This window comes from Drosophila teissieri, chromosome 2L (genome assembly GCF_016746235.2).
Source record: "Drosophila teissieri strain GT53w chromosome 2L, Prin_Dtei_1.1, whole genome shotgun sequence".
In the NCBI taxonomy this organism is placed as follows: Eukaryota; Metazoa; Arthropoda; class Insecta; order Diptera; family Drosophilidae; genus Drosophila; species Drosophila teissieri.
The window spans coordinates 9,882,717-9,909,691 of record NC_053029.1 but is presented as its reverse complement, the minus strand read 5'-3'; the positions used below and the strand labels follow the sequence as shown (position 1 = coordinate 9,909,691).

Sequence of the window (26,975 nt, the reverse complement as noted above, 5' to 3'; positions counted from 1 at the left end):
TTGTTAGTCAGCATGGTTAAAACTTCATTATCGTTATTAATAGTTGGGAGTTAAATATAAATGAAAAGGTTTCATGACGAATTGATTATTAAATAACCAGTTAAAGTAAACTCTCAAATCTCATTTAGGTGTATAGTTTATTTGTGAAAATATTGAATACATTTTGTATACGCGATTTTTACTCGATCTTGAGAAATGCAATTTGTTTATGGTTAACCACTCAAACGTTAACTGTGTCGACGTTAAGGCTTTTTGACAAGAAAGTGAGAATATCGGTGGCTTCCTCGATTCTCTTCGATGTCGGCTTGCCAGCTCCATGGCCTGCCTTCTGGTAGACCCGCAACAGAACCGGATTGTTTTGGAACTTCGAGTCACGAACAGCTTCCTGAAGGGCCGCAATGAATTTCAGCGAATGCAAGGGACTGACACGATCATCGTGGTCGGCGGTCAGGATCAAAGTAGATGGGTATTCCGTTTCGGCGCCCTTCGGAGTGTGCACGTTGTGCAGTGGCGAGAACTTGTACAGGTTGTCAAAGTGCTCCTTCTCCGATGGGTTGCCGTAATCCGAGCACCAAGCGTGCCCAATTGTGAACTTGTGGAAGCGCAACATATCCATGACACTGAGAATGAGATTTACATTAGGTATTTAGCATATGGCCATACAAAAACCGGCTATTTATTACCCAACTTGAGCCACAGCAGCTCCAAACAAATCCGGACGTTGGTTGATACAGGATCCGACCAAAAGGCCTCCGTTGGAACCACCTTGGATTGCCAAACGATCCTTGGTCGTGTACTTATTCTCGATCAAATACTCGGCAGCTGTTTGGAAGTCATCAAATACGTTCTGCTTGTTCAGCAGGCGACCGCCATTGTGCCACTTCTCGCCATATTCACCACCACCTCGCAGATTCGGATAGGCGAGCACACCATCGAAAGTGTCTATGAACATAAGTCTGCAAAGTTTGACAGTTTGATTGACATACATACTACTTTTTAAAAGTATTTCTCAGCATACCCTGAGAGTCCGAAGGAAGGCAGCATACTGATGTTGAAGCCTCCGTATCCGTAAAGCAAACATGGTCGCGGCACAACACTATCACGTTTTTTCCTAATTATGAACATCGGAACCTTTGTGCCATCCTTGCTGTTGTAGAATATCTGCTCAACGGCGTAGTCTTCGCGACGAAATCCTTCTAAATTTAGTTTAATTTCGCGGAATACGGAAGGCGACTGGTCCGGTGTCTTGAAATCATATCGATAGATGGAGCCGGGGTTCAAAAAGGACGAGAAGTTGTAGAATATTTCAGAATATTTCTTCTCTCCAGAAGTTCCCACAATGGTGCCGATATCTAGGTCGAATTCACGCAGCAGGGTTCCATCCTTCAGGGAGTTCACTTGCAAAACGCTCTAAAGAAATAGTAAGAAAAATGAGGTATATATATAAATGATTAATTTGTATTTATTTACCTTCACATCCCTTATGTAACAAACGAGCAGTTTATCAGCATCAACGCACTTAACCCAGTCCAAAACATCCGACTTGTGCTCCTATAAAACGTAAACCAGCCGTGATAGATCTTATATACTTTTAAAAACAAAATAAACCTACGGCTATAAGCGTTTCCCATTTGTCCTCCGCTGGATTATTGAAGTCTATGGCAATAACTTGGTAATTTGGTGCATTTTTATTTGTACGGAAGAATATTTTCGAGTCTTCGTTGGTAATGTACTGCAATAATGAAATATGTATACATTTCTATATTGAAGATTCCAAAAACAATTACTTACATCGTAGTCCGCTTCAAATTTCTCCACTATTTTCTTAACATTCAGTTTAGAGTTTATTTCCGCACCTGGCGTAAGATCAGCATAGAACACGATGTTGTCGCGGCAATCTTTAACAATGGCCAGAATCAAGTATTTTCCACAATCTGAGACGGTGGATTGGCTAAAGGTGGAAAATTGATTTGAATCTTTGTGATACCATAAGACAATTTAAGGTCATTTACATGCGCCACGAAGGCTCTTCCGGAAACTCGACCACAAGTGTGTCTTTTTCCTGACTCTCTCCTACCCGATGATAGTACAACTTTTGATTCTCATTTTGTTTAGTCTCAGATCCATCGGTTTTTCCATCTTGGTCAGGGTATCTCTAAGGGATAAAGGACTTGAATTTGTACTACCAGGAAGAAAGTCTTCAGTACTCACACCATAAAAGAATCCCTTATTGTCTTTTGTCCACGAAATCTCCGAAAACTTAACCTTTTCAAGGACCTCGCTGAGATCCTTTCCAGTTTCCGCATCTCGAATGAGAATCTTGATCCAATCGGATCCACTTTCACTCAGCCCATAGGCCATGTACTTGCCGTCCTCGGAGAAGGCCTTCTGAGTCAGGGCGATGGTACCGTCCTCGGACAGGGTGTTTGGATCCAGGAACACCTTGCTTTCGCTCTCGTCACCCAGCGATTTCTGCTGGTACATGACGCTCTGGTTTTGCAGGCCAGTGTTCATGAAGTAATAGTAATAGTCGCCATATCGCATGGGGCATCCATATTTGGGGTAGTTCCACAGCTTGGTGAGCTTCGTGTTCAGCTTCTTCCACTCGTCTCCATTCTCGAGGAAGGGCCGGCTTATGCTGTTCTGGGCGTTCACGAATGCCTCGGTTTCCGTGGAGTCCGGATCTTCTAGCCAACGGTACACATCCTTGATCTGGGTGCCATGAAAGTCCTCCGCCACGGTTTCATCTTTCCGAGCAACTGGATACGCGAGCTTTGCGGACAAAGTACTTGGCATGGCTCTGGTAACTTTGATGGATTTGTTACACGTATTAATATATATGTTAATCTTTCGCTTGTCGGCATTTGCAATTCATCCCCATTATATATAATAGTATATATATATATATATATACTTACAATTGAAAGGCAATCCTCGATGAATGTAATTTCTCGGCAGTGCTTTGGGTACAATTATTTGGCAAAATCGACGGTATAGCAGTGGGCCTCGAAAAATGGTATGCATTTGCAAAATTATCAATGCAAAAATGGAACACTAATTTCCGATACTTTCGATAAGTGTTTGGGGCACTCCTTCAATTTTGCTACTGCAGTACTGCGAACTATATATCGCAGCCTCCTTATATATAATTTTAAAATAGGTTTGTATTGTAATTTTACTATATTATTTATTTATTTAAATAAATATAAATAGTCATAAGGAATTTCGATTACAATTTAAAGCAAGCCTTCAATAACGCTTTTGCTTAATTCAAAATTTTGTTTTGATATAAATCTTTGTTTAAATCGGCCCTCAATTAAATCTTACAATCAACGTTTAATTTAACTAACTTGTTAGACAGGTTTAATAACTATTTCGAATAACAGCCATCATATAGGTAATTGAAAATATAATAAACATTTAATAAAAATGCAAGAGCACCCCCATTAAAATACCGCAAAATGTCAGGTGTGGACAGCCAACTGTGGCTCGGAAATAATCGGCCCGTGAACAGATTACCTCTGTTAAACCATATGTTTTGATATCGGCAGGCGAGTCGAGTCGATTTGGAATATAAACACAATCGAGCCTAACTGCCCGTGCAAATGAATTGAAATTGGTATTTCGCGCTGTTATTATTTCGTTTAATTTGTTAGCAGCAAGGAAGCGCTTTATTTGTTTGGTAGGTAGCCTTATTTTAACTTTTCGTACATCAATTGCGTTGGGGAATCGGACTTTTCACAAATTTTATTTCCATATGTATGTTTTTCTTGGTCAGCAACTTGTAGGCGCCTATATACATATGTATGTTTGTATGCATAAACAAACATTTTGAATGTATTAACTCAGCTAACTAGTTATTATGTTGATCTAAAAGGTAATACAGAATTTATTCAGTTTTATGCACTTAAGTGCAGTTGGAAATCTACAAGTATTTGTACATAACAATGGGCGGATTTCTGAGGGTTTCCTATGACATCTATTTATTTTTGCTGAGTTAACAATTTTGTTAGAAGTGACCTTGTAACTAAATATTTTTTTAATTATTTCATAAGGTGTATGACTTAGTACGGCCTTCTAGATAATATCCGGGTGTTAAAAATATTTCGATTTTAATTTAATTCACATTTATTGTTTGTAGATTGCAATATGATTTCCGAAGTGGACTCCATAAATAAGGATAGCACAGTACGTGTTGCTGTCAGGTAAGATTATTACAATTAACACAACAATTATGACTACAAAAGTACTAAATAATATCAAAAAATAACTATATTTTATTCGTATAAAAACATTAATATCTTATGGTTTTTTCAGAATCCGACCTCAAAACTCGAGGGAGCTTATAGATATGTGTCGTATCTGCACGACAGTAACTCTGGGAGAGCCTCAGATTTTTCTTGGATCGGACAAAGCCTTTACTTTCGACTATGTTTTTGATACCAATTCCAATCAGGTAAAGTTGCCAAGCTAGTTTACACCTACCCTTAAGTTTCATTTGCCCATAAACCATTTAAGTGTGATATATACTCGGACTGCGTGGAAAGATTAGTGGACAGTACGCTGCACGGCTACAATGCCACTGTACTGGCCTACGGTCAAACGGGATCGGGAAAGACGTATACAATGGGCACTGGCTTCGAACACGAGTCGGAGTCATCCGAGTCCGTTCAGCTTGGCATTATTCCGCGGGCGGTTAGTCATATATTTAGTGGAATCGAACAACTGGAGGGATCCAGCTCTTTAGAATTTCCAGCGGCTTGTGGAAGTCCGCAGTTCAGTCTGGCTGTTCAGTACATCGAATTGTACAACGAGGACATCTTTGATCTGCTGGACCCATTCAACAAAAACAGCAATTTTAAGATACACGAAGATGCCAGTGGACAAATCACCATATCGGGGGCATCGATAAAGCCCATTTATGAACCGCAAGATGCCTTAAAGTATGTATAATGTGTAGAAAATAAAAAGAACATGTCCGCTAAGCGAAATATTTATATTTTAGATACCTTCAGCAAGGAGCTTTAGCTCGCACCACCGCATCAACAAAAATGAACGATCAGTCTTCCCGCTCGCACGCACTGTTCACGATTTTTGTGCGCAGACAGCGATTACTTACCCCCAGTGACAATGTTGCGGATAACGACTTGGAAACCATGACCTCCAAGTTTCATTTCGTTGATTTGGCGGGTTCAGAAAGGCTCAAAAGAACTCAGGCCACTGGCGAGCGTGCTCGCGAGGGCATATCCATAAACTGCGGACTACTTGCGCTGGGTAATTGTATTTCAGCTCTTGGAGACAAATCTAAAAGAGCTCTACACGTTCCCTATCGGGACTCCAAGCTGACGCGACTTCTTCAGGACTCGCTGGGCGGTAATAGCCAGACCTTGATGATCGCCTGTGTGTCGCCAAGTGATCGAGACTTCATGGAGACACTGAATACGCTGAAGTACGCCAACCGGGCAAGAAATATTAAAAACAAAGTTAAGATTAACCAAGACCAGAGTTCTAGAACCATTTCTCAGCTGCGTAGGGAAATCGCAGCTTTGCAGTTGGAGTTATTAGAGTATAAACAGGTAATATCTTTATTAAGTCAAGGCTTAACATAATTTATAACTCCAAAATGACTTTTCTTACAGGGTAAGCTGGTAGTGGACTGCGAGGGTAATACCACCATTTCGGACACATTCAATGAGAATAAGTTGCTTCTATCGGAAATCAAAAGGCTTCAGCAAAGGCTCAAATCGTTGCAAGGCACGGTTGCCACCTTGACACAAAGGAATGCAGATCTCAAAACAAACTTGGATTTAAATAAGTGGACTAGTAACGACAATTCCGATGTTGAAATAGCAAAAGTAGTGGGCCAGTACATGCTGGAAATCGAACAACTCCAGACCAAACTAATTGAGTCTGAGGAGCATCGTAAACAAATGGAAATTAAAGCAGCTAAATCTCCTAGAAACACAAAACCCGTATATGATGGTAGGTCTTATAATAGCAATAACCAAACTCAGTTATATATTTTTTCATCTCTGTACGCCAAATGAAGGCGATATTATAACCAAGGCTAAAAAGGATTTGGAGAGAGAAAGGGAGCTTCTGATGTCGCGTTCGTTGCCAGGAATTCAAAATCAGAATGTCAGCTCTGAGGAAGCCGATGTTGCCAGTAGCGATTCTGAAGGTAATATTAATAATATATTTTTCGCATATAAATTATAAGTTAATATACTCACAGCAGAGGAAGTAGTAAAGGATTTGGAGGCCATCGATAATGATATTGAAATGAGAACCAAACTGATCGAACAATTGGAGTTGACCAACGAGAGATGCGAGCTTATGCGAATGCAGTACGAGGAAAAACTATCTGTGTTATATTCTAAAATCGAGAACACGCAAAAAGAACGGGACGACGTCCTGGCAAATATGAGTAAGCAACTTAAACAAAAGATTAGAGCTATTATAAGGATTAACGATTACAATGATAATAATGTTTCAGCTACATCTGTGTCAACGCCATCGAAGGATAGTTTCAAAAAAGTGAAGTCAGATTATGAAAGCAAGATAAGCCATATGCAAATTGAAATCAGGAAATTGCAAAACGCGCAGAGGGAACATATTCGAAGCCGGCAACAACTTAAGTCGCATGAAGTTAAGATTGGCACGCTGCGCAATGAGCTCAATTCGTTGAAATTTACAAAAGTAAGCTGACGCTGATTAGAAATCTGCACGTACAAATTACAAACTTTATCTTTTCTAATTACTCAGGTTAAATTAATGAAGAAGATGTCACAACAATCTAGCCGGCATAAGCAGGAGGAAAGTCGCAAATCAAAGGAAATCGCTCAGTTGCTGAAGGAGCAGCGACGTCAGAAGAATGCTGTTCTATCTCTAGAGGCCAAAGTGAGTGCTAAGGAGCAAATTCTGAAGCGAAAAACCGAGGAAGTGATTGCCCTTCGCAAGAGCCAGAGGGGAAAGTCCGGCCAGAGAGCACCAGCTCACTTAACATCGAAAATTGCCACCCTTGATGGTTTTGCCTCACGAACAGCACGACATCGGTGGGACAATCTATACCGTAACATACTGCATGCGGCCAGAAACAGGCAGCTTATCACGCAACTAGAGAAGGAGCTTGAACGCTTGATATTGGAGCGAGAAGACCTCTCCCGGGAGTTGAATACAATGGAAAGCGGACCAACAGCTGACAGGCAAACGGATGATTTCAACGAAGTTGACAATCTGAGGACAAACATAAGTTATATTCAGGAGAATATAGAGCACGTACAGCAGGCCATAATGGAATTTGAGGACACTAAGGACACTGTGCAGAGCCATGTCAATAAGATACAAAGTCTGTTGGACGAAGTGTCAACCGTGGCGGAAGCCAAATTCATTTTACAAAAGTTCTCCGACACTTCCATTGTCATGTCGTGCAATTTGGCCATTGCCGAATCTCATTTGCAGGAGAAGGAATCGCTGCTAAAGGAAGTAAAGCAAGAGAGCGGCATTCAACAGCAAATCCTACAGCATTTTCTATCGCAAAACAGTAATGTCCATATAGCCGACATATTTGACTCCTTAAATCTCAAGAGCAGTAACCTCACAAGTAGTGTAAATCCCGGTTCTCAAAAGTCTTTGATCAGCAATGCCACATACGACATCCCGCAGGACGATAAGAATTCAGAGTACCCCCAAGTGGAAATGCGCAGGACGACGAGTAGAAGTCCCTCGCCGTTTGGAAATTCAGATCCGTAAGAATGAAATGATATGTTTTGAAATAACTTTAAACTATATATTCTTCCATCAGGTTTGATAAGAGCCCCAAAGTGCGTAGGCGTACCGCCAAGCGACAAGATCTTCTTTTTGGGGACATGGAACTTACAGAACAGGTGAGTGTTACTTATTTTAAAAATACCTGTTTTCACCAATAAAATTATGATTTCATCCACCAGACTTTTAATAAAATGACGTGATCGTGCAATCGAAGATGAGGTCATGTGACACAAGCCGCGGTTGGAATTGAAATATTTTGATTGGAAGCCGCTTGCGAACAAATAATCAAAAGACAGTGTCAATAACTTACTAAGTTATTATGAACTTTATTTATTCAAAACTAACATACTAGTGCTTCCGTTTGTTTTTTGTATACCAAGCTAAAGTTTTGTTTTTTCGTAGTTGTTCAAAATAAACAAATTTAGAGAATATTATGAAAAAAATATTAATAAATTACCATAAGAGACTTAGGACAATACCATGCCTTAAAATATACAAAAATAATCTTACTTTTATGATTTCCTGTAAAAGCTATGAATTAGCTATGTGCTAAGAATTATAATGTTGACCCGAGTTTGGCATACATATATTGTAAATTAATTTATTAGAAGGCATATTCTAAGAATAAATGTATTTTATTGGATTAAAGCACATGGCTTAAAAAAAAAAGCTGTTGAACAATTGTCAAATGTGTAATTAAGACAGTTAAACAATAAATTGAGTAATTTAACTCGTTATATTAAAATTTAAAAAAAAAATTAAATTTATTGGTGATTTGTTTGACTTTAATGGATCTTAATGAATAACTATAAATAATAATAAGTTAGCAAAAAAGGAAGCAAATGTTAAAATGTTTTTAGTCCGTCAACATTTAAATTCGATAGCCTACGCGTGTGGTAAAAATAAATCGATATCGAAAGACCTTACCAATTTTCTTGTTCATTACGGTTTTTTCCGCTATCTTGACATTCATCGAACTATCGCTTTTTACCGGCAATTCTGCATTTGCCAGTGGCTTCCATCTAGATTTAATTGTATTTCATTTTATTTAATATCTCAACTTATTGCAATGTCGGAGACTAGTGGACCCGCAGTGCGCATGCCTTGGTAACTTGTAATTCGACCTTAGAGATCCACAAGTAATACTATGTTCATTTGTTCAGGGTGGAGAAGTACAGACCAAACGGACTTGATGATTTGATATCTCACGAGGAAATAATATCAACCAGTGAGCATTTTGAGCGTTAGGCCAACTTAAGCCATCACTGACAGCATTTGAATGTACTTCTAGTAACTCGCTTTATAAGCCGCAAACAGCTGCCCCATTTGCTGTTTTACGGACCACCTGGTACGGGAAAAACAAGCACAATTCTGGCATGCGCTCGCCAACTATATTCTCCTCAGCAGTTCAAGTCCATGGTTCTGGAGCTGAATGCCTCGGATGACCGAGGAATTGGGATAGTGCGCGGGCAAATCCTTAATTTCGCGTCCACACGCACCATTTTTTGCGACACCTTCAAATTGATCATTTTGGACGAGGCGGATGCCATGACCAACGACGCCCAGAATGCCCTGCGCCGCATCATTGAGAAATATACGGATAACGTGCGGTTCTGTGTGATTTGCAATTATTTGAGCAAAATCATTCCGGCCCTGCAGTCGCGTTGCACTCGTTTTCGTTTCGCTCCATTATCTCAGGATCAGATGATGCCCCGACTGGAAAAAATTATTGATGCCGAAGCGTAAGGTCCTTTAACAGCATAAAATTGTTTTTCACTAACCTAAAAAGCTATTAGCGTTCAGATAACTGACGACGGAAAGCGGGCACTGCTAACTCTTGCCAAAGGTGATATGAGAAAGGTCTTGAACGTCCTGCAGAGTACCGTGATGGCATTTGACACGGTCAACGAGGACAACGTCTACATGTGCGTGGGGTATCCGTTGCGGCAGGACATCGAACAGATATTGAAAGCCTTGCTATCTGGCAATAGCTTGGAGGACTCCTTTAAAAGTATGAGGCCATTCAGAAGTGTAATGACCAAAGCTAATGTTCCTTTCTCTTCCTTTGTATAGCTGTCGAAAGTGCCAAGTACGCAAGAGGTCTCGCTTTGGAAGACATTATAACAGAATTGCATTTGTTTGTTATGAGACGTAAGTTCTATAACTATATTCTCATGATGGCTATTTAAATGTGTATTCCCAATAGTTGAGCTTCCGATGTCGGTCATGAATAAGCTTATTGTAAAGCTAGCACAGATCGAAGAAAGATTGGCCAAAGGATGTACAGAAGTTGCTCAAACGGCAGCACTAGTGGCTGCCTTCTTTATTTGCCGGGATATGGTTTCAATGGAGAAGTAAAACAATGTATATTCCAAAAGTAGGGTATAATTTAATTATAAATACTATAACATAAAAAATACCAATTTATTTGCTGCATGCTTCTCTAGTTTAATAATCATTGAAACATTATATTGGTATTTCAGAGGTAGTAAATGCATTGTAATTTATGATTATAAATACGCGAAATAATATGTGCATAAATCGACTAGAATGACCATGTGACGAATTAATTCTAGCACAAAGTTTTCAATTGTTCCCTCTGAACCCCTCTGTCCTGTACCATTCGTGGAACTTCTTGATGTCCTCAAAAACGCCGCGCTCCTCACTACGGCACCACACATCGTCTGGTGTAATCTTGAGGCGTTCCAAAGCCGCCTGAGAGATGTCCTGAATGCGGGGGTCATCGTCTTTAAATCGCAGTACACACGTACCAGTGCACTCACCCATGCATGTGCCGTGCTCAAATTCGTAGATAACCAAGTAGAAAAATGGTTCGGCGGGGCAGCGAAAGCCCGATTTCAGCACAAGTAAAGTATTCGGATCCTCTTTCGGCACTGACGGTGACTTGAATGCTTCAGTTAAAGCTTGTTCCTGCAGCTGTGGAGAGTCGAAAATCGGTGATGCTACCTGTGTACATTCAGGTGTTCTGGATACCGGCTGCGGTGACTGAGGGATCTCGTTTATTGCTATTGCCTGCTGTGAGTCAGCGTTCTCGTTTGAACCCGTCGGTTGCGGCGAGTAGGGGATTTCATTTATTGCTGTTGGCTGCGGTGAGCCCGGGCTCTCGTTTGATGCTTTCGGTGGCGGCGAGTGTGGCTCCTCGATTGATGGCTGTGGCGACGCCTGTGGCGAATCAGGAATTTCCACTATCATGTCCTCCGGTAGCGGCGATAAAGATAATCTCTCGCTTGTTGCGTTAGGTTTCGGTTGGCTGAATATCACCGTGATATTACTACTTCTTTCGCTTTCGTCCTCTTCGGAGAAAATAGGAGTCTGGGTTAGGGAGCGAGGTGCAGCATCGGGGCCAGTTTTTCGTACGTAAAAAGAGCTATTCACCTGGCCGTCGGTGTCAGCTTCGATTTCTCCTGCATTGCGAGCCGGCCCTTCAGCGATCCTCTTCTCCACATCCAGGCACATATCGCACTTAAAATCTGTGCGCTCGTGTTTCTTGGGTAGTCTCAGGGTGCCCACCAAGCATTTCAGATGAGCAGAAGTGGCGGCACAAGAAGTACAGGGTTTAATCACCCACGATAATCTATTATAAGTTCTACCATTGGGGCATAGGCAGTCGGGCTGGTCGCATTTCAGATTGCGCTCGTGCAGCTCCCTATAGGCGTTTCGTTGTTTCTCCCAAGTGGCATCGCGATCGGGCACGAAAACTGACTGCAGGCGTATTGAATCCCGGAAACTTTCCGATCGACACCAAATGCAGCGCAAGTAATATCCGGAGGTCAGGGCATATTGACGCATGCATTTCTTATGGGCGAATCCAAGGCGGCAGCAGTCACCGTACACAACGCAATGCAGCTCGACTTTAAATATAGAACTGAAGCAAATGGGACATGTGTAGTTCCTCGGCGGATTGGTCTCTACCTGTTGCTTGTTGTTATCCATTGGTCTGCATCTGTAGCAGTAGCTTTTGTATTGGCCGCAAAACTGGAAGACGGCGCGATTTTCCAGGCCGCACTTCAAATGAAACAATGTCCGGCACTGATCGCATCGCAAACTGGCCCCTATCTTTTTGCAGTACCAACATTTCCTCTTTTCAGCGGCAACTGCCTCCTCGCGGATGTCGCGAAGCAGAAAACCTAGGATTCCGCTGGAATCGCCGCCGCGCTGCGGCAAATGAGTTGAGAGTAGCTGTTGGATTAGGAATGATACATTGTTGGGAGATCCTGCCATTTCACACGAACAGTCGCACTTACGAGGCAAAAATAGTGTACTTGCAAATTTCGTACACTCATCCATTCGCCAAAAACCAGGTCGTCACTGTCCGAATATTTGCATATCAGGCATTGCAGCTCCTTGTTATCCTCCATTTGAGACCTGCCCGGTTGGACTAGTTTAGCTGGACAGACTTACGTGATCGGATCCTATTATGAATATATTCTAAAATTAATAACATGTTTGGTACTCTTTTCAGACTGTTGGCGGGCAAGTATTTTGAAAAGCAATAAATACAACAGCGCCTATTTATACCTCAATTCCACGAAGCACATTACTGCGGAAACGCTGTTCCCACTGAGCAACACTTAGAATAGAATATCCTCCTTAACTTAGTCCGTTTTTAACGTTTACCTCACTTTTCTTTTTTTAGCATTAAAGAAATTAAAAAACTAAACACATTAAAAATGTTGTCAGGACTTACAATAATAACCTGTCCAGATATATATATCTATAATGTGGTGTGTGCATATGTGTTAGACATTGAAACACGCTCTCTTAAGCACCATCATACATCAAACAAAACACATTCTGTATTGTAACAGGCAAAATAATATACAATAATTCAAACAAATATTTACAAAACAAGATTCTATTGGTATTCCGTCGATTCCACAGTTCCGCAGAAAGTCTAAACGTGACGGCGCTATCTAAACGAGCTTTCCACCAACAAAGTTTAGTATAGTATATTTAATGTTAAACAAAATAACACTGTTTCATTAATTGATTGTGAATCACGTACATTGATTCACATCCCCGAATCCAAAAATCGGTTTGTTTATAGCCGCTTTATCTTCCAGTGCGTAAAATAGGGCGTAGGCGTACTATCGTGCTGGATCCACTATAAATAATATGGCTGCCGAGATAAAACCAGCTCAGCGGACCAACAATGATCGCTTTAACACCTCCAAAAAGCCGGAATTGCTGAGTAAGCTGGAGGGCAGCAGCGATGATGTGAACGCAGCAATCCTAATTCCTGGCGAAAACGGCGTAATTAGCGTTTCGGATGACAAGTGCGTATTTGTAGACCATTATTAAAACCCTTAGATACACAAATGTATCGCTTACATGTTCATGTTTTTCTCAATAGAACCGTTCGTGTTTGGCTAAAACGCGATTCTGGCCAGTATTGGCCGAGCATTTGCCAGTATATGCCTTCCGGCTGCACGGCCATCGAGTACGTACCCGAATCCCGGCACCTGTACGTCGGCCAGGAGAACGGAACGGTCACCCAGTACGCGCTATCCGAAGACTGCAATCGCCTGTCCTTCCTGCGGGATTACTTGTCCCATCAAGCCCGAGTCGTGGCCGTGGTCTTTTCCAAAACCCACAAGTGGGTACTCTCTGCCGGCAAAGATAAGCAGTTCGCCTATCATTGCACAGAGAGCGGCAAACGGGTGGGCGGATACAACTTTGAGACACCATGTACGGCTCTCCAGTAAGTATGATAAATAGAGGGGGTGAGACATTGGATATAGGATAAGCGGGTCATTTAATTGGATTAAGCTGGTCTCTTTAGCACGGTAAATTCTGCAATTCTGCACGGTTATGGAATTAAGTTATAGTTTGAGAACGTTAATGACGTGGCAACTGACTCACTTTATCTTAACAAATTTTTGCACTTGGAAAAAATGTATTGTCTGAAATATATATATTTACTCAATTATAACCCACATTTAGGTTCGACGCTTTAGCCAAGTATGCCTTTGTGGGTGATCATGCTGGACAAATAACAATGCTAAGGTGTGATGTTCAAGGCGTGCAATTGATTACCACTTTCAAAGGGCATACAGGTAAATAAGTAACAAATGATATTTAACAAGCTCAATATATATAAATTGGTCAATTTTTAGCGGAAATCCGGTGCCTCAGATGGGTGGAAGGCCCCCAGCTCTTATTCAGTGGCGCGTGCGATCAATCCGTGATAGTTTGGGATGTTGGTGGCAAACGTGGCACTATTTACGAGCTACAGGGACATAGGTATCTTCATTAAAGATATCAATAAAATTCATAAATTTGATACTTATCGGACCCTCTGATTTTGTAGCAACAAAGTTTCCGCCCTGTCTTATGCAAATCACACCCAACAACTGATAAGCTGTGGCGAAGACTCTGTAGTGGTTTTCTGGGAGATGAATGCAATGCGGAAAGAAGTTCCTGGCTGGGTGGAGTCCAACAACTGTCAGCTTTGCTCCCGGCCCTTCTTCTGGAACTTCCGCTCAATGATGGATCAAAAGCAGCTAGGTGGGACATATTGATGGTTGTCAGGTTACTCCTTTTTTTTTACATATATTTTCATCCGCCAGGAATCCGGCAGCATCATTGTCGCCACTGCGGCAAGGCCGTATGCGACAACTGTTCCACCAACCGCATTAACATACCCATAATGGGCTTCGAGTTTGATGTTCGTACCTGTGATCCGTGCTACAAACAACTTCAGACTGTCGAGCGCCCCTCGCTGGCCTCATTCAATGACGCAAAGCACTCAATTGTCTACATGGACCTCGACGAGGACAGGAAGCGCCTGTTGACCGTGGGCCAGGACAGGCTCATCAAGATCTGGGATCTCTCCAACATCTGGGCATAAAACACCTGTACGCACACGTACGTACCAAAGGAATAATCATTCACGAGGCGTTTCGGTCTTAACTGGATCACCCAATTAACGAAAGATGTGGCTGGCAACGACAAAATCCAGTCCCTGCTAGGTTCTCATATATTTGATGTAAAGCAATAATCATTGTATGTACGTATGCTTACATTGAACACATAAATACACGAATCCATCGATAGAATGTTTTTAAATGAGTTTTTATTAGATTGTACTTTATAGTTAATAACCACCCCTGCCCGGTGGCGGTGCTCCACGGATCATGCTCGGTGGCGGACCGCGCATCGGTGGGGGAGCACCACGTCCCATGTTTCCTGGCATCGAGGGCATGCCGCCGGGAATCATGCCCGGTGGCGGGGCACCCATCATCGGAGCTCGGGGCACTCCTCGTCCCATCGGAGCCATGTGCTGTTGGGCGGGTCCGCCCACACCTCTCACGGGACCCTGGAGACCCGCTGGCACGGCGGACATATTGATGGGCACACCGCGTCCGGCCACGCGACCAATTCCTGGGCCTGGAGCTGCTCCCGGAATGGGAACTCGAGGCAGACCCTCCTCCGGCGGCGGTGGTCCCTCCACCGTCAGCGAAACTATGTTCTCGCCGCGCAGCAATACAAAGCCCAGTACGCGCTTCTCCTCACGCTCCGGCACCTTGGAGTTCTTCGAGCGAATCTTCCGGAACTCCTCGCAATCGCCGAGAATCAAGTTCATGTGTTTGTCGAAGGCTTTGAAGGTACCGATGAAGGTACGCGAGTCCTGTAGAACGATTCGCACCCGATAATTCAGGTGCTGAATCATTTTGTTGTTCTTGCCGATCGTCTAAAATAAAGGAATTCAAGGGATTTAATTGTGAAATACAATAGCATGAATAAAAGTCGCGCCATCTTTTGCAAGCCATTTCAGCCCCTTTTTTAAAATCAGGCATTTATAACCAATTTTGTAATAAAACGACGGAATTTGAACTATTAAATCTCAGCGCAATGTCGAGCTTCTGCATTTAGTTTACATATATAAAAATTAAGTCATTAGCAAAAACAAATTGCATTATTTATTCGCATGCATGTTTGTATGTATGTATAAACCAATGTAAATATGAAATCATAACTGCGAAACTAACAAACTATAGATTACTGTAACTAAACCAAACTTTACCATCGCACTCCTATGCTAAGCACATTAATTTTACTTACCATTTTATTTGATTTCTATATTAATTATACCGCTGATAAATAAAATACAGATGCCGGAACCCACGGCTTTTTTCGATAGGCATAAAGAATAAATCGAGCGGCGTGTGCTGTATCTAGCATTTTTTGGTATTTTTTAATCGAACCTATCGAATATAAATTTGTTTGATTTAGTGAACGACTTTTCATTTATTGCTCTTATTTTATGTTTTATGTTTTACTAATAAACAATTTGTGATAAATAATTCGTTTTAATGGCCTTTTGTATCAAAAATTAAATAGTTTAATAATTTAATAGTTTAATACGCAATTCCATTTATTTGGTTGTTTGGATGCAGAAGAGTGGTATCATGGAACAGCTGTTTTCTTTTAAAAGTAAGTACTTTACACCAAAAGTTGCGTGTTTAGTAAAATTCCCCGACAGTATTCCACATACAGTTATTAAAAGTTGACAGTACATCAGATATCAAAAGAAAAAAATTGTTTATATCCATCATATATATTTATTGCGAATGTTCTTAGTTATCGAATACTTTTCCAGTGCAGAACAAATGTCATCCCTGGACAAAGCCGATAAGTCGGCCACGTCATTTTGAACTCTCTTCTCTAAGAAGTTTTTTGAGGAAGCGGCAAAGCCCTCAGTTTTCTACTCGTTGGCAAATTAGGCGAAAAGTAATTTTGGTAACGTATGCAGCTGTCGAAACACTGTATACCACCATTCTTGCTATAGTATACATTTCCATTTTCATATAGGCGAGCGTTCCTAGACGCATCGAAAGGGCGAAAGCAAAAGGAAGTACAACAAACAAGCAGCCAACCGGACAGCCAAGTCGGCGGATTAGGTCAGGATGAATATCTTTCGCTTTGCTGGAGATCTATCGCATGTGTTTGCCATCATAATACTGCTGCTGAAGATATGGAAGACCCGCTCGTGCGCCGGAATATCGGGCAAGTCGCAGATCCTGTTCGCCGTGGTCTACCTGACGCGCTACTTGGATCTGTTCACCACATACGTGAGCTTGTACAACTCGGTGATGAAGGTGCTGTTCCTGGCCACGTCCGGTGCCACCGTGTACCTGATGTACGTCAAGTTTAAGGCCACCTACGACCACAACCACGACTCGTTCCGCATCGAATTCCTGCTGGTGCCGTGCGCCCTGCTCGCGCTGGTGATTAACCATGAGTTTACCGTGATGGAGGTGCTCTGGACCTTTTCGATCTATCTGGAATCGGTGGCCATTCTGCCGCAGCTATTCCTCGTAAGCAGAACCGGCGAGGCCGAGTCCATCACGAGTCACTACCTCTTCGCCCTGGGATCATACCGCGCACTCTACTTGCTCAACTGGGTCTACCGGTACATGGTCGAGTCGCACTACGATCTCATCGCGATCTTCGCCGGAGTTTTCCAGACCGTTTTGTACTGCGACTTCTTCTACTTATACATTACCAAAGTTCTTAAGGGCAAGAAACTCCAGCTGCCGGCATAAGCGGATGCACTTGCATAGATGTGGGGCATTTGTTTTTTGTCGGTACACATCATCAATCGAGGTCAGAGTAAACAAGCGAGCGATCCACGGGCCGTTTGACAACGCGTATTTCGTTCATATTATACAAAAGATATAGAATCGAGGGGAGCGCCTAAGTTGTAATTATTTTATGAGAAATAAACCGAAAATCGAAAGTAAACTATCTTGCAATACCGACATCGTACATTGAAAATGTGACAAATGTATTAATCTCCGTTTTCCGAACTGCACACACTCGGCTATCACAAATTTTAGAGTCCAACAATATTAAAACATTACTCCAGTAAGAGATAACGGTAATTAACAAAATCTAAACTATGTTTTCTTATTTGCGCGGAGGCTTATCTAAGTCGCAATAGTATCGCAAAAGAGGTCTTAGATTTCTTTGTTTAATTAAGAATTTCAAGTTATGCATTAAATAGCTCGTAAGCCGACTGTATCCTAAAAATCCGAGTAAGTTTAAGTCTTATTGTGTGGCTAATAGTAAACGTAATGATGAGCGATATCAACATATAATACACATATTCTGAAAAACTGGCCACAGGATCGTAGAAACTCCATGTGCTGCTTTGCACAACTTTTATTGAATTTCGAAAAGATGTATTACTTTTTTGCAACACCCTCTTTTCGCCGTGCACGCTTCGCAGTCATACCAGCAAAACAAAAATTTAATTTAAAAGGAGAAAACAATACGAACCTATGTGGCATAAAACATATTTTAAACACTTTTGCAGATAATATATTATTAAAAAAGTAAAATAAACAAAATAAATATTCTTTTATTTACTAAATTACGAAGTACAAAATGAGGTCAGAATATATTTTACATCTTTATAAAGTCATTCACATTTTTCAGTTTTCAGAAACTTTAAGCACAGTGTGTTTATCAAAAATGTGTGGAATACCACAAATACTAAACTGTTATCATTAAACTATTTCCGACACGGTCACACTGCAAAAATGTCATAATCAAAACAAAATGGGAAGAATTGGTTTTTTAAATCGGCTAATGCGCCAGAAAACCACTGCCAGGAACTTGTTCCAGTTCGGCAAACTTAAAGGGTATGGGATGAATCTTATCTGTTCCAGGACTCTTTTCTAATAGGTGCAGTTGCAGAGATACTGGGAAATATGAACAGATCGTGTCCACCGGCCTGGTTTCCCCGGAACGAAGTGTTCCCGAAGAGCTCGAGAAACCGGCGTACTACTTCAAGAACATGCCACCGGGCAACACGTTGGGATCCCCCGAAATCAAAACCCATGATCAGATTGATGCAATGCGTCTGAGCGGAAGACTGGCGGCTAGGATACTACGCGAATGCGGTAAACTGGCAACAGTTGGCACAACCACCGATCAGATTGATGCCTTTGCACATGAGAGAATTCTGGAGTCCAATGCCTATCCATCGCCCCTAAGATACGCTGGTTTCCCAAAGTCTATTTGCACATCGATCAACAATATCGCCTGTCACGGAATTCCAGATGATCGCCAGTTGGCCAACGGCGATATTATAAATATTGATGTCACAGTCTTTTTAAACGGCTACCATGGCGACTGTTCGGAAACATTTCTGGTGGGCGAAGTTGACGAGCGGGGAAGCTTTCTCGTGGAAGCTACTAAATCATGTTTGGATCAGTGCATTTCGCTGTGCGGCCCCGGTGTGGAATTCAATGAGATTGGAAAGTTCATAGACAGATATTGCGACGAACATGACCTCGCATCGATAGCTGCCTTTATAGGACACGGAATCGGAAGCTATTTCCACGGCCCCCCTGAGATCCTCCACTATTGTAAGTAGTTTCGACGACTCCTTAAATAATAATTGGCAAATCACATTGCCCATTATAGACAATGAGTTTCCTGGGAAGATGCAGCCCGGCATGACCTTCACCATTGAACCTATTCTGTCCCTGGGCGGAGCAGATATAGCCGTGCTGGAAGATGGCTGGACGGCAATTAGTTCGGATGGCGCACGCAGCGCCCAGTTTGAGCACACCATTCTGATAACAGAGACGGGAACGGAGATACTTACAAGAGATCAATAGGATTTTATGTACATGATGCAATTTTTATTCGTGATTCCCATAAAGTGTTAAATGAGTGCTGGATGGCAGTCTTGTGCATTTTGTGCCGTTTTAATCGTCGACTCCGTCTGGTTAGGTGCTCTAATTGATTGATGAGGCAAACAGAATTTAGCTACAAATTGCATTGGACTTCTGCACCGGCTTCTGAATGGGAAGGAAGAGCTTGAACTCCGGCGGCAGCTCGTCCTCCGAGTAGAGACGATCGGAGAAGTAGACACGTCTGATGCGGCAATTTGCATGAATCTGTACACGGAGTGTCTCCACATAATTGGTGCCATATGCGCGACGCGTGAAGTCGGACAGGTTGAACTGGATCTGATTCCATCCCTCGTCCAATCGCATGGGCATAGTGCAAATGAAAGGCTTGACACGAGTTGTCGACTGGTAGTTACTGGCCCTGAACCTTCGCCGCACGTTCTTGTCATCGAGAACCTGATTAGGGGAGGAAATCATGGAATTACTGGCTTCTGCAAGAGGATCAATAAGCTTACCTGAACTTCGAAGGTGAAGTACTTCTTCATGTTCTTGATGATCATCACCAGGAAGGGCAATTTGATGCCCAGCGTCTTCTTCGGATCTGCCGGACATGTTATGAACGTGGTGCTGACATTGGTGCCGACTATCTCCAGCACGAGGCTCTGTATGTCGTTGTCCGTGATCCGCTTGATGTGTCCATTGCGCACCTTCTTATCCCACAGCTGCAAGGGCTTTGAGCCAATACTGTACAGAATCGATAAGAATCCCGACTGGAAAGTGTTTTTGAACATTTCGCGACTGCTGTGCAGTGACCGGTTTGGCCCACGGATAGTATAGTCTCTTCGAAATTTATATAGGGCCAGTTAAAGTTGGCCGATAATTTTTTGCACAGCCGAAACTCGTACAAACTACGAACATCAATACGGAACTAGATTATTTTCTCATGTCAATGAATTTGTTTAGCACGGCATCCTGTTGTTGCCATAACAATAAAGGAGCAGGATTGCCACCATTCCAAATGTTTGAACATGCTTGCATGTTTATGCGGGGTTTGCTATGCGATGTTCAAGGGCTGCCTTATGGAACGGTGGAAGGGAAACTGCTTGAAAATAAAAATACCCCCAACGTTAATTTGAAAGTAGCTATACAAAGTACCTTGTAACCACTAAAAGTAAACCATTTAATTTAATAAATGAATAAATTGGTATCAATATAAAAGGCTATATGTGATTGTGTATGAAATTGTGTGAAAAAATATAAAAGTTTCACAGCTTTTGCAACGATGGCATACTTTCCGATATTCCGATATCTGTGAAGCGTAACAATGGAACACCTAAACAGATATCGTGCTATCGGGCCAAGTCACATCACCAGTTGATGTGAGTATTAAAAAAAAATATACAGCTTACAGAGTACAAATGGCATCGACGTCGAGGTAAAAGTCGGGTTTACAATCAATGTGTGGACTTCGATAATGGCTTACCGCTTGCAGATTGGACAACAACAAGGTGTGCTGCTACGCACACCCCGAATCTCCGCTGATCGAGGACTACAGGGCTGGCGACATGATTTGCTCCGAGTGTGGTCTGGTGGTTGGCGACCGCGTAATTGATGTGGGCTCCGAGTGGCGTACCTTCAGCAACGAAAAGAGCGGCGTGGATCCCAGTCGTGTCGGTGGCCCGGAAAATCCGCTTCTCAGCGGCGGCGACTTGTCCACCATAATTGGTCCGGGCACTGGATCCGCATCCTTTGACGCGTTTGGAGCCCCCAAGTACCAAAACAGACGCACCATGAGCAGCTCCGATCGTTCCCTGATATCAGCCTTTAAGGAGATATCCTCGATGGCCGATCGCATTAACTTGCCCAAAACTATTGTCGATCGGGCCAACAACTTGTTCAAACAGGTGAAATTCGAGTTCTGGTTGATTTAGCTAAGTCCTCATCCAGTTTACTTCTAGGTCCATGATGGAAAGAACCTCAAGGGCCGTTCCAATGATGCGAAGGCATCCGCTTGTCTGTATATTGCTTGTCGCCAAGAAGGAGTTCCTCGCACATTCAAGGAAATATGCGCTGTCAGCAAGATCAGCAAAAAAGAGATTGGCCGTTGCTTTAAGCTAACATTGAAGGCTCTTGAGACTAGTGTAGATCTTATAACCACTGCGGACTTTATGTGCCGCTTCTGCGCTAACTTGGGTAAGTCTCTACACTTTCGGTACTCGACGGTAGCAGGAGTAATACCTATACTTCTTATCAGACCTGCCGAATATGGTTCAACGCGCTGCCACGCACATTGCAAAGAAAGCCGTCGAGATGGATATTGTTCCGGGACGTTCGCCAATTTCGGTGGCCGCAGCCGCGATCTATATGGCCTCACAAGCATCCGAGCATAAGAGAAGTCAGAAGGATATCGGCGATATAGCCGGTGTGGCGGACGTCACCATCAGACAGTCCTACAAACTTATGTATCCGCATGCAGCTAAGCTCTTCCCCGAGGACTTTAAGTTTACCACTCCAATTGATCAGTTACCACAGATGTAAATCTTTTCGTAGATCCGATGCTCAATACTAACGCTAACGTTAAGTGAAGGAAAATTCCTAATTTAATCACAAAGTACGATTTTATTAAATAAAGTTAGCATAACTAATATTCAAATAGAACTGTTGGACCAATCAAAACATAATTAAATCATTGTTAAATTAATTAGCTGAGTTAAACCCATACAGCTTTTGAACTTTATTCCAATTATTCGTAATACTTTGCTTGCTTGTTTTATTTTTACATTTTTGTGTATCTTGGGTATAGCCGATTATAAATAAGCTAATAACCAGAAACAATAATTGCATACTACGTTTATTTGCCAGTTTTTTGCGAAATTAAGTTTTACAAACCACGTACTCTGTTTATAAATAAGCTTTAAGTAATTAGTAATAATATAAATGGATAAAATATTCGCAAATAAGGCCAATCTGTAACTTTCAACATTATCCATTGCAAATAAAGCGGGCGTTTAAACGTAGTAAACGGCTAAATTCATTTGGAGAGCCAAGCACGGCAGCAAACAAAAAAAAATCAAAGCATAATACATGTGCTAATAGTAAATGACGAATTATATCAGTCGCCAACAATAGTTATTGCTGAGTTTAAACAGTGTAAATATTAGATAACTAGTCAATAGAGAGCGAGCACTTTTCGTCATCACTGTGGCCCACGCACTCCAGCGCCGGGCGATGCTCGGAGTCCCACATCCCTGGACCACATCGCTTGCACAGGCCACTCAAGGTGCACGGAATCTTCGGCAGCTGCCGGTACTGGTGGAGTAGGCCGCGCGCCTTCCGCAAAATCAGCTGGCCGTCCATGTACATAGCCAGCGAACTGAAGTGCAGCAGCATTTCGTCCGGGCGCAGATTCTGGGCAACCACATCGTCCGCATAGACAGCGATGATGGCCAGGCAGAGGAACAGATGAAAGTAGTCCGTCAAGTAGTTCGACCAGCACGCCTCCCACATCCGTATGACCACCGCTTCGGTGAATTCGCGCTTAAAGCACAACAGCAGCCATCGGTGGCAGAAGAGCAGCTCCATGGAATCGTTGTGCTGCTCCAGGTGCTTGTAGAAGTGCGGCAGCATTATCCGGATCAGTTCGCGCAGGTAGCTCAGATTGTGGTCCACATCCCGGTCGGTGGGAGTGCACACGAAGAAGGCCCGCTGCATCAGTCCCACGAAGCACCAGAAGGTCTCGGACTCGTTTTGAACTTCGCACAGGACAGGCGCAAGGAGATCACTCATACCCTGTAGGTTATAAAAATATATATTTAAAGACGTTCTCGATTGTTTAAACTGAATAATATAGATAGGACATTTGGAAATGCTGGGCTGACCATTAAAGAGATCTGGGACCCACCTGGGAATATGACATTCCGGTGTTGTATACGGCAAAGTTTAGCAGAATGTTTTTCATGACCTCGGTGTTGGGATTATCGTCGCCGCAGAAGAAAGGATTGGTGCGATCCGTTCGAACCACATCCTTCTCCACAACAATCTGCACGGTCTTCCAGAAGTGAATTTGCTGTTCCGGCGACATGGAGTACAGGCGCTTTCGCGTAATTTCCTCGTACTCCTGCCGCTTTATGTCCATGAGCACAGCGCGATCCTCGAATGTAGAGGAGAATGAGTAGCACTTAAGGAGGAATGGCCACACCGTCTTTCGCAGACTCTTCTCCAATCCTCCGAAAAAGACACACTTCCGGAGCAGCAAGTCGTCCTCGATCTGCCCCTTTTCATTGAGCAGCGTGCCGTAGAAAAAGTTAGTGGTTATCTTCTTGACATCGCCCTCGTCCGGATGCATTTCGGATTTCTTGACCTCCGGCCGACAGACCATGAAGTGTCTGTACGGCAAATCGAACTTATCCTGGCCCGTTTCCGATGTAATGTTGTGCAGAAAGCAGTGCCACTGGTGCAGAACCTGGGCCAGGTGATCCAAGCCGCCGTAGTGAAAATGAAGGATCTTGTACTGCGACTCCCGCGACGCGATAACCAACTGACCGGAAGTACAGTTGTCGTCGTTGAAGAAAAGGCGCAGCGATCGCATTTGACTCAGGTCAACGGAAAAATGGCGGCACTTCATCGCGGATTTTTGGCGATCGGCCGGCGTCGAATTGCCGCTATCCGGAAACTCCAGATTGTGCTTGAAGGCCAGCAGTTCCGGGGTCGTCCACTTTGGGTTATCGGCTGCCGCGCCATCCGCCACTCCAGAACCATTCGTGCAATCGGAGCAATTATTCCCATCCGGCCGGATAGTGATGCAGTTGAAGGACTGCGATATATTGCTGTTCTCAATCTGCGGATTGGAGATAGTTATGTTCACCGATGTAATGGGGTTATTCTTCAGCAGAGCGGTCAGGTCATCTATGGATGCGGTTTGGCCACCCAGCAGTGGTTGCAGTTCGTTCTTCAGCTCCTGCATATCCGCCGCGCTCTCGTCCTCCTCCCGGATGTCCTGTTCCTTAATCGTCTGCGGTATGGTCACCTGACAGTAGCCGTTTCGGGAGTCCGGCGACCTGCTCCTCGGATTGCACTGACCCCGGCAATCGTCGGTGTTCAAATTGGTGTACTTGCATAGCGATGAATTTGGTATCCAGGTGAGCAGAAGCGTCGGCCTTTTGGCGCTATTATACTGATCCACGAAGGTCTTTGTCGTACAGGTCAGATAGCCCGGATTGTGCAGTATATCCGACTCATCGCGGGCGATTGTGGGCGGATGGATGCAGACGTTGTTCTTGCAGAAGAGGATTTCGTTGTCTTCGTAAGAAATATCGATTTTTCTGTCCAATCTCTCGTCACCCAGTATAAAACTGGAAGCCTTTTTGATAATGCTTCCTATGGGCATGGTCTCGAATTTTATATCCTTGAGCGGGTAACTATATGGTGAATGAGGTTTCCTTTACGGAGTAATCTTTACGTCTTTGCTAGTGAGGCGGATGGGGGACTTTTTTCTCTGGTTAGCTTTTGGTTTGGCGGATCTTTATTTGATTATGGCGGTCGCTGGTTACCATAATTTTAGGAAATGGTTGTCTAAACCATTTATCTGACAATTTATTGTAACACAGCGGATTGGTTAAATAAAAACTGTTAACTTTTGATTCTAGGGACCTCTCACAAGCAGGATGACATTGGAGGAAAAGAATTTACGTGAAAACTCAGCGCAGGCGCAGTTAACAGTCCATGGCTTTAAAACTTGTTTCGATATTTAAAAAACTGTTTTTGATTTTTGGGTTTTAGATACATATAGAAACTGCAAGGACAAGCTATACATTTCAAAACAGATGATGAATTAAATACTAGTATTTGTATTTACATATCTCTTAATTTAGTTTGCTTATCGAGAAAGACTACGTCTATTCTTATAATGTTGTTCCTTATAAAACTATTATTAACATGGAATACAAAACATAATATATAAACATAAATTAAATATATTTAAAAGACAATTTAGCAACTACGGAACATTGGGCTTGGAACATAATAGTTTTCTATTACCTATCGATATGTTCATATATACTGTCTACCTATCGATATATTCATATTTACCTTTACCAAGGTAATTAGAATCAATAAACGCGTGAAAGTATTTACATTGCCTTAGGTTTGTTTTGAGCTTTTTATAATTCATTAAATGGCGAGCAAAAGAAAGCACCCGGCATCCCAAAAAATGCAAGAAGAATCCTTTAAAAAACACACGCTTGACTCTGATGAGGAGGATTCTGACGACTACGAAAGGTAATGCTTAGAACCTGCAAACAATTGATTGTTTTGATTTCGGTACTTTTTGTTTGCAGGGAATATCTCAATGACAGCGACATTGAAGGCGGTGAGGAGGGCGTGGCAAAAGTGGAAGACGATGTAAAGGTAACACCCTTTAATATGAAGGAAGAACTGGAAGAGGGGCACTTCGACAAAGACGGTCACTACCATTGGAACAAGGAGACGGAAGCAAAGGACAATTGGTTGGACAACATTGACTGGGTTAAGGTAAATATTCCATCATAGTTGCAATCACGCAAACATTCACTTTGTAATAAATATTTGTATAACAGATAGGCACACAGAAGAACGCCTTCGACCCCGCCAAAGATGACCAAAACTCAAACTCTTCAGATGAGGATAAGAACGAACCCGCGGGCAAGGCCTTTAACTTGTCCATGAACCTGATGAAAATGCTTGAGTTTATGAAACAGGGTGAAACCGTTAAGATGGCCCTGCAGCGTCTTGGAAGTCAGCGTCCCGTCCTAACAACCCTTCAAAGGATTAAGCAGAAAAAGGCCGGCATTGTTGACCCAAAGACACAGGAAATCTCTCAGCTTACCGAGCTGGCCAACGAGATTCTTTCCAAAACGGGGAATATGGATATATATCAGGATACCTACGAAAGCATCAAGGCCAAGATCGCAGATTTGCCAGGAACAAGCAAACCCAAAGTAGCCGACGATATTGATATGTATGCAGATAATTTCGAAACAAAAGAATTGGAGCGGTCCAAGGCATCAAATGATAGCTCCAAACCAACGACGACTACCTCGGAGGTGACCTGGGAATTTAAATGGTCGCAGGAGGAGACTGAAATCCAGGGCCCCTTTTCCACGGAGAAAATGTTGAAATGGTCTCAAGAGAAGTATTTCAAAAACGGAGTCTATGTGCGGAAATGCGGGGAAAACACCAATTTCTATACTAGCAACCGCATAGATTTCGATTTGTACTTGTAGCCCTTAGGTAAGGATTATTAAATTTGTGGTTTTAAAAGACTTGGTTCTGTAATAACTGTATGCTTTACATGAGGTTTCATTTAATTTACACTTGGTTTGAAGTTAAAATAAAGTTCATATAATTGATTGATCATGTCTACGCTTAAATTTGGCCAGATATGCTAAAGAATTTATACCCGATTTACTCGTAGAATTAAAGGATATAGTAGATTTGTTGAAAATTATGTCCGCACGGACGTCGAAATCTCGGGAACAATAGTAGACGCATCTCATGTTT

The 26,975-nt window shown here is 42.6% G+C and overlaps 12 protein-coding genes across 15 annotated transcripts; 7 read left to right on the top strand and 5 right to left on the bottom strand.

The window, feature by feature from the left end:
• Positions 1–118: 118 nt before the first annotated feature.
• On the bottom strand, positions 119–3,115 carry LOC122619832 (prolyl endopeptidase). The gene is made up of 9 exons (XM_043797019.1): positions 2,919–3,115; positions 2,212–2,807; positions 2,013–2,155; positions 1,792–1,951; positions 1,613–1,732; positions 1,471–1,551; positions 1,019–1,410; positions 684–956; positions 119–620 (listed from the first exon to the last, which is right to left on the bottom strand). Exons 1-9 carry the CDS (start codon positions 3,022–3,024, stop codon positions 221–223), a joined length of 2,271 nt encoding a protein of 756 aa, XP_043652954.1. The 5' UTR covers positions 3,025–3,115; the 3' UTR covers positions 119–220.
• A 411-nt stretch (positions 3,116–3,526) lies between these two features.
• On the top strand, positions 3,527–8,398 carry LOC122619817 (kinesin-like protein KIF21A). 2 transcript variants are annotated; one of them, XM_043797008.1, is made up of 12 exons: positions 3,527–3,682; positions 4,142–4,205; positions 4,318–4,456; positions 4,519–4,943; positions 5,006–5,576; positions 5,640–5,982; positions 6,050–6,181; positions 6,239–6,427; positions 6,497–6,699; positions 6,766–7,748; positions 7,805–7,886; positions 7,950–8,398. In XM_043797008.1, the coding sequence occupies exons 2-12, from the start codon at positions 4,150–4,152 to the stop codon at positions 7,968–7,970; spliced, it is 3,144 nt and encodes a 1,047-aa protein (XP_043652943.1). In that variant the 5' UTR covers positions 3,527–3,682; positions 4,142–4,149; the 3' UTR covers positions 7,971–8,398. The 2 variants fall into 2 exon arrangements, with proteins under 2 accessions (XP_043652943.1, XP_043652938.1); XM_043797003.1 differs by having other exon boundaries at positions 6,236–6,427; positions 7,950–8,397.
• Positions 8,399–8,742: 344 nt separating this feature from the next.
• On the top strand, positions 8,743–10,193 carry LOC122617570 (replication factor C subunit 5). Its single transcript, XM_043793485.1, has 6 exons — positions 8,743–8,877; positions 8,934–8,998; positions 9,062–9,512; positions 9,567–9,781; positions 9,844–9,921; positions 9,977–10,193. Exons 1-6 carry the CDS (start codon positions 8,840–8,842, stop codon positions 10,126–10,128), a joined length of 999 nt encoding a protein of 332 aa, XP_043649420.1. The 5' UTR covers positions 8,743–8,839; the 3' UTR covers positions 10,129–10,193.
• Positions 10,194–10,217: 24 nt separating this feature from the next.
• On the bottom strand, positions 10,218–12,262 carry LOC122617555 (PHD finger protein 7). 2 transcript variants are annotated; one of them, XM_043793472.1, is made up of 3 exons: positions 12,036–12,262; positions 10,554–11,970; positions 10,218–10,497 (listed from the first exon to the last, which is right to left on the bottom strand). In XM_043793472.1, exons 1-3 carry the CDS (start codon positions 12,147–12,149, stop codon positions 10,436–10,438), a joined length of 1,593 nt encoding a protein of 530 aa, XP_043649407.1. In that variant the 5' UTR covers positions 12,150–12,262; the 3' UTR covers positions 10,218–10,435. The 2 variants fall into 2 exon arrangements, with proteins under 2 accessions (XP_043649407.1, XP_043649399.1); XM_043793464.1 differs by having other exon boundaries at positions 10,218–11,970.
• Positions 12,263–12,735: 473 nt separating this feature from the next.
• LOC122617654 (WD repeat and FYVE domain-containing protein 2) lies at positions 12,736–14,849 on the top strand. Its single transcript, XM_043793584.1, has 6 exons — positions 12,736–13,067; positions 13,145–13,492; positions 13,735–13,847; positions 13,908–14,034; positions 14,102–14,298; positions 14,361–14,849. Exons 1-6 carry the CDS (start codon positions 12,907–12,909, stop codon positions 14,639–14,641), a joined length of 1,227 nt encoding a protein of 408 aa, XP_043649519.1. The 5' UTR covers positions 12,736–12,906; the 3' UTR covers positions 14,642–14,849.
• LOC122617663 (small nuclear ribonucleoprotein-associated protein B) lies at positions 14,850–15,963 on the bottom strand. Its single transcript, XM_043793595.1, has 2 exons — positions 15,856–15,963; positions 14,850–15,484 (listed from the first exon to the last, which is right to left on the bottom strand). The coding sequence occupies exons 1-2, from the start codon at positions 15,856–15,858 to the stop codon at positions 14,888–14,890; spliced, it is 600 nt and encodes a 199-aa protein (XP_043649530.1). The 5' UTR covers positions 15,859–15,963; the 3' UTR covers positions 14,850–14,887.
• Positions 15,964–16,353: 390 nt separating this feature from the next.
• On the top strand, positions 16,354–17,912 carry LOC122620966 (ER lumen protein-retaining receptor). 2 transcript variants are annotated; one of them, XM_043798677.1, is made up of 2 exons: positions 16,354–16,538; positions 16,606–17,912. In XM_043798677.1, the coding sequence occupies exon 2, from the start codon at positions 16,701–16,703 to the stop codon at positions 17,337–17,339; it is 639 nt and encodes a 212-aa protein (XP_043654612.1). In that variant the 5' UTR covers positions 16,354–16,538; positions 16,606–16,700; the 3' UTR covers positions 17,340–17,912. The 2 variants fall into 2 exon arrangements, with proteins under 2 accessions (XP_043654612.1, XP_043654604.1); XM_043798669.1 differs by having other exon boundaries at positions 16,356–16,533.
• Positions 17,913–18,318: 406 nt separating this feature from the next.
• LOC122620246 (methionine aminopeptidase 1D, chloroplastic/mitochondrial) lies at positions 18,319–19,502 on the top strand. Its single transcript, XM_043797623.1, has 3 exons — positions 18,319–18,440; positions 18,496–19,169; positions 19,228–19,502. The coding sequence occupies exons 1-3, from the start codon at positions 18,358–18,360 to the stop codon at positions 19,422–19,424; spliced, it is 954 nt and encodes a 317-aa protein (XP_043653558.1). The 5' UTR covers positions 18,319–18,357; the 3' UTR covers positions 19,425–19,502.
• LOC122620254 (cilia- and flagella-associated protein 20) lies at positions 19,427–20,426 on the bottom strand. The gene is made up of 2 exons (XM_043797635.1): positions 19,955–20,426; positions 19,427–19,895 (listed from the first exon to the last, which is right to left on the bottom strand). Exons 1-2 carry the CDS (start codon positions 20,228–20,230, stop codon positions 19,572–19,574), a joined length of 600 nt encoding a protein of 199 aa, XP_043653570.1. The 5' UTR covers positions 20,231–20,426; the 3' UTR covers positions 19,427–19,571.
• Positions 20,427–20,786: 360 nt separating this feature from the next.
• On the top strand, positions 20,787–22,092 carry LOC122616077 (transcription initiation factor IIB). Its single transcript, XM_043791356.1, has 4 exons — positions 20,787–20,874; positions 20,932–21,343; positions 21,398–21,632; positions 21,694–22,092. Exons 1-4 carry the CDS (start codon positions 20,858–20,860, stop codon positions 21,975–21,977), a joined length of 948 nt encoding a protein of 315 aa, XP_043647291.1. The 5' UTR covers positions 20,787–20,857; the 3' UTR covers positions 21,978–22,092.
• Positions 22,093–22,239: 147 nt separating this feature from the next.
• On the bottom strand, positions 22,240–25,150 carry LOC122616070 (TBC1 domain family member 16). The gene is made up of 2 exons (XM_043791342.1): positions 23,341–25,150; positions 22,240–23,228 (listed from the first exon to the last, which is right to left on the bottom strand). The coding sequence occupies exons 1-2, from the start codon at positions 24,823–24,825 to the stop codon at positions 22,605–22,607; spliced, it is 2,109 nt and encodes a 702-aa protein (XP_043647277.1). The 5' UTR covers positions 24,826–25,150; the 3' UTR covers positions 22,240–22,604.
• Positions 25,151–25,539: 389 nt separating this feature from the next.
• Positions 25,540–26,828, top strand: LOC122614556 (CD2 antigen cytoplasmic tail-binding protein 2 homolog). The gene is made up of 3 exons (XM_043789125.1): positions 25,540–25,715; positions 25,775–25,967; positions 26,033–26,828. Exons 1-3 carry the CDS (start codon positions 25,612–25,614, stop codon positions 26,696–26,698), a joined length of 963 nt encoding a protein of 320 aa, XP_043645060.1. The 5' UTR covers positions 25,540–25,611; the 3' UTR covers positions 26,699–26,828.
• Positions 26,829–26,975: the final 147 nt, after the last annotated feature.